Source organism: Buceros rhinoceros, unplaced genomic scaffold (genome assembly GCF_000710305.1).
Source record: "Buceros rhinoceros silvestris isolate BGI_N320 unplaced genomic scaffold, ASM71030v1 scaffold3572, whole genome shotgun sequence".
In the NCBI taxonomy this organism is placed as follows: Eukaryota; Metazoa; Chordata; class Aves; order Bucerotiformes; family Bucerotidae; genus Buceros; species Buceros rhinoceros.
Genome location: NW_010399324.1, coordinates 2,733 through 7,689, shown reverse-complemented (window position 1 = coordinate 7,689; position 4,957 = coordinate 2,733). Strand labels below are relative to the sequence as shown.

The 4,957-nt window shown below is 53.0% G+C and overlaps 1 protein-coding gene across 1 annotated transcript in view; it reads right to left on the bottom strand.

The window, feature by feature from the left end:
- Positions 1-1,925: 1,925 nt before the first annotated feature.
- ZC3H3 (zinc finger CCCH-type containing 3) overlaps positions 1,926-4,957 on the bottom strand; it is a gene marked incomplete at both ends in the record, with an annotated part of 5,175 nt that continues 2,143 nt past the window's right edge. The window contains 2 exons of the mRNA XM_010131405.1: positions 1,926-2,122; positions 4,790-4,951. Coding sequence (XP_010129707.1) covers positions 1,926-2,122; positions 4,790-4,951 — 359 coding nt within the window. The remainder of the gene's footprint in view (positions 2,123-4,789; positions 4,952-4,957) is intronic.

The window sequence follows — 4,957 nt, the reverse complement described above, 5'->3', positions numbered from 1 at the left end:
TCCCTCCAGAAGAAGCCTAAGAAGTCAAACGGGAAGGAAAAAAAGCACCTCTTTGATATTAACGGCACATTAATATTAAGTCCAACATCTAAAGGCTGTTTCATCAACATTAATTTGGCTCCGCTGAGCAACAGAACATTTTCTCCTCACTTTGGTCAAGCGCTTGAGCTCCTCCTGCGTCCTGCCCCAGCATTAAAATACAGAATCACAGAATCATTTTGGTTGAAAGAGACCTCTAAGATCATCGATACCTGGATGAACAGAGCACCCAGTGCATCAGAAACGCTTCACCGACCCACCCGAGAACTTCACTTTGGAGTATCCCCAGATTTTTGAGTGGTTATTAAAAGTTCCACCTCATCAAACGAGGATTTTGGAGGTAATTGATAACAGCCCATCATGACAGCAGCCCCACTGACCCCAGGAGAACCAGTACCAGTCTGCCGCTTCCCATTTTCTCTCTCATTCCATCACCAATCGTTAAATGAAAACACGGCGACTCCCATGGAAGCGACCGCCTCCCAGTACAGACCATCAGGAAACACCACTTCAAAACCAGCCATCAGCGGTGGCTGAGGGAGCTGCCCCACTGCAGGAGGTCTGAGCTGCACCAAGCCCTGGAGTGGCCAGGGTCTCTCAGCAGACTTTGGGATGTGCCTTGACACCATCCCTGCTCCATCCAACATCTAACGATCCTTTTTGAGATCAGAAATGGGCAAAGAGCCCCAGCACGTGTCAGAACAGTCCAGCAGTAACTCAAGAGCTGTAGAAACCCAGAGCATAAGAGTAGTCCAACACATCAAGGTGCAAATACAGGGCCCAGGATTGAACCCCCCAGAGAAAAGCCTTCAGGAATCAAAGATTCAAATCAAGAAACTCGATTCTAATCAAAAGGAACCAGCTAATGATGAAGGGTAAAGGTCTTCGTCACAGGAATTTCATTAAAAAGGAGCTTCGTAGCAGAAAGATTTTTTCAGTGACTGGAGAAAAGTCCCCCCCAAGCAGTTTGTGAGGTCCGAGTCCTAAACTCACCCCAAAACAGGCAACAGACAGTTCCTGGCAGACTGAAGGGCAGTCCCCACCTCATCACCATCACCCGAAAAAACCTTGTTGCCTCCACATCACCATCACAGCCAGGTCTGGCCACATGTTACATCCACCACCTGTTTTCAGAGATCATGGCAGAGCAACCACAGCCCAGGTATGACCCAGACCTTCAACCATAAAACTCCCACCACGGGGCATGGAGGTGCTGCCTTCCCACCTCTCCAGCCACCAAAGGGTTTGCTGACACCCCTAAAGGGAACAAGACTCAGCCCCAGAGCCAGGAAACCACTTGACTGTTGCGCCATCGATGCAACAACGCAAACGCTCGTCTTATTGTCCCTGCCTCTCCCATGAGTCACCACCCACCTTCCTAAAGCGCCAGACCCAAAATGCTCCTCCCAGCATCCCCCAAAAACCTCTTCACACACACATAAAGAGAAAAATCCTTTTCTTCTCCTCCCACAAGAAGCTTTCTCCTTTCACAAACCATGAGCCCCCATTTCTGGTCTACATCTGTCAAAACCACACCTGCAAAACGTGCTTCACACGTGTCTGAGAGCACTCAGTCTCAGGAGTGCAACTTGTCCACGATCTCACCACTGAATTCCTGCCTCTCCCATGAGCGCCATCCTATTTACTGCCTCAAAGTCCAGCAAAACCATATCAAACCCAAGAAGCAGCTTTAAGATGGAGCTGTCAGCACATGAGACACCACTGGGGTAGGGCAGGAGCCTTACTGCATCCAAACTTCTGCTCCTCAGTGTTTCCTCCAGGACCAACATCAGCAGATCGACCTCCTGGAGGACCTGGTAACCCATTTCCCAATCCAAGAGCCTCCCTTGGAAGCACTTTGTGTCCCTTGGGACGGCTGTTCCTACCTTCCTTGGTGGAGACTTGTGTCCTGGTAGCTGGCAGCCTGCAGAGCCGGTGCTTGGTGATGTGCACCAGGCCCTTGGGTGAGGAGCGTTTCACCGTCGCAGAAGGTTTCCCCCGTGGGCAGTTTTTCTTCCTGAGGTGGAAGTGGCTTTTCAGAGGTGTGGTGGGTGAGGAGCTGGTCTTCTTCTCTGTCGGGGAACTGGGAAGGGGAACAGCAAATGGTTACAAGGGAGTAGAGAGGTGACCAAAACATGTTTGGTTCCTTGTCCAGAGCTGAGAAGAGAAGCTGGGTCACCAAGCTCCAAGCTGCTCCCGTGCTCAAGGTTGAGAGGAAGCACTGAACCAAAAACCGCAGGTAAAGAGGCAAGCGTGATGGATTTCTGACAAAGCAGAGATGGAGAAGGAGGTACTTGACACCTGAACTCTACTCATTCCCTTCCGCTTCTGCTCAACAGACGCAGCAGAGAGTCCTCAAATTGTTTGGGTTGGGAAAGACCTTTAAGACCGAGTCCTCCCATCCCCCCAGCACTGCCAGGTCACCACTGACCCCCGGCCCTCAGCACCACCTCCACACGCCTGTGCAACCCCTCCAGGGATGGGGACTCCACCACTGCCCTGGGCAGCCTGGCACAGCCCTGCACAACCCCAACGGGGAACAAATTGTTCCTCAGGGACAAATGAAACCTCCCCTGGAACAACTTGAGGCCATTTCCTCTTGTCCTGTCACTTGTTCCTGGGGAGAAGAGACCAACCCCCATCTTGCTACAACCTCCTGAAATTCAGGGAGTTGTGGAGAGCCAGAAGGTCTCCCCTGAACCTCCTTTTCTTCAGGTTCCACTGACCCCTGGCCCTCAGCACCACCTCCACACGCCTGTGCAACCCCTCCAGGGATGGGGACTCCACCACTGCCCTGGGCAGCCTGGCACAGCCCTGCACAACCCCAACGGGGAACAAATTGTTCCTCAGGGACAAATGAAACCTCCCCTGGAACAACTTGAGGCCATTTCCTCTTGTCCTGTCACTTGTTCCTGGGGAGAAGAGACCAACCCCCATCTTGCTACAACCTCCTGAAATTCAGGGAGTTGTGGAGAGCCAGAAGGTCTCCCCTGAACCTCCTTTTCTTCAGGTTCAACCCCCCCAGGTCCCTCAGCTGCTCCTCAGTGCACTTGTGCTCCAGACCCTGCACCAGCTCTGTTGCCCTTCTCTGGACACGCTCCAGCCCCTCAATGTCCTTCTGGGAGTGAGGGGCCCAAACTGAACCCAGGATTTAAGGTGCAGCCTCCCCAGTGCCCCCAGTACAGGGGGACGATCGCTGCTCTGGTCCTGCTGGCCTTTAGCAACATGAGGGGGATGTGTAATCTTCCTGATTACAAAAAATCCAGAATAATCCCAGCAGCATTTCAGTACTTAAAGGAGCCTTTAAGAAAGCTGAGGGGCTCTTAATCAAGGAGTGCAGTGACAGGACAAGGGGTGATAGTTTGAAACTGAGAGAGCGGAGAGTTACATATGAGGAAGAAATTCTTCCCTGTGAGGGTGGTGAGATCCTGGCACAGGTTGCCCAGAAAAACTGGGTATGCCCCATTCCTGGCAGTGTTCAAGGCCAGGTTGGATGGGGCTTGAAGTAACCTGCTCTAGTTACAAATGTCCCTGCTGACTGCAGACCTTAAAGGTCCCTCCCAACACAAACCACTCTGTGATTTGATGATTCTCCAGGTGCTTTGCTCCAGAGTGATTCTCCCAGCACGATCCACCTAGAGACACATTCCTCAGCAGACCAGGAGGGCAAGGTGAGGCCGAAAATCTGTGGGGAAGTACAGAGTAGAGGATGTGGGAAACAGAAGCAGGAATCAAGGCACCAGAATGTCAGTCTGTGCCATGTTACCAGCTCATTGCAGCACACAGAATAATTCAGGCCCAACCAGGTGTCCAGTACGCTGTGGGTACCATACAGCACAGTGGTAGAACAGAGGTCACACAGTTGTGCCACCAACCCTCTCCCCATCTTGCTCATCCCAGAGAGGCTGGAGCATCTCTGTGGGTGATGCTGAGGCTGTTCAGCTGCAGAAGAGCAGCCTGGGAGGGGACCTCATCAGTGTCACCAATAGCTAAAGTGGGGGCAGGAGGACGGGCCAGACTCTGCCCAGTGGTGTCCAGTGACAGGACAAGGGGCAACGGGCACAAACTGGGAGCTGGGAAGTTCCACCTGGCCATGAGGAGAAAGTTCTTTGGTGTGAGGGTGACGGAGCCCTGGCCCAGGCTGCCCAGAGAGGCTGTGGAGTCTCCTGCTCTGGAGAGATCCCAAACCCGCCTGGAGGCCAAACTGGGCGCCCTGCTCTGGGGGACCTGGACTGGGTGACCCCAGAGGTCCCTGCCAGCCCCACCAGTCTGGGGTTCTTACACTGGGTCCCCCCGGGGGTCCCTCCCACCCCCCCCACTGTGATGCAGTGATTCAAGCCACTTCTTCCTCCTTTCCCCAAAGCAGCAAGGTGATGGAAGTTTGAAAATAAAGCAAGGCAGCTGCTTCCTCCCCTGTGAACTTTAGTCTGTTATTCAGGGCAGGGAAGGAGCCTCCTAAGGGTTGTGCCAAAGTCTTCAGAGAACTGCAATGGGAGAGGAGAAGAAAACCCAGGTCTGTCTGAAAGATTAAAGTCAGAGTTGCTCAAACTGCTAAAACAATTCAAATCTGAGGCCTTCCAACTCTGAAAAGCCAGAGTGAAATCACTGTGCTTGGAAAGAGAAAAAAAAAATGCACCCTCCAGTAGACAACAACCCCGCTGGAATTTCACTTACAGCCACAACTTACCTGAACAGCCCCAAAACACGACCAGCGCAACGACACCGCTCTGCAGAGCGACCAGTGACTTACCCCGAGTTCCCTTTTCTCTTGATGATTTTCATCCGACTCTTCACCTTGTAACCGGAGGTGGCGGTGTCGCCGAAGGGCTTCGCTCCGCCGAGACTGACGGACGCAGCACTTGGAGGCGCCGGGACGGCGCTGGCACGAGGGAGGTCAAGGGCCGGAGGCTTTCTGTGG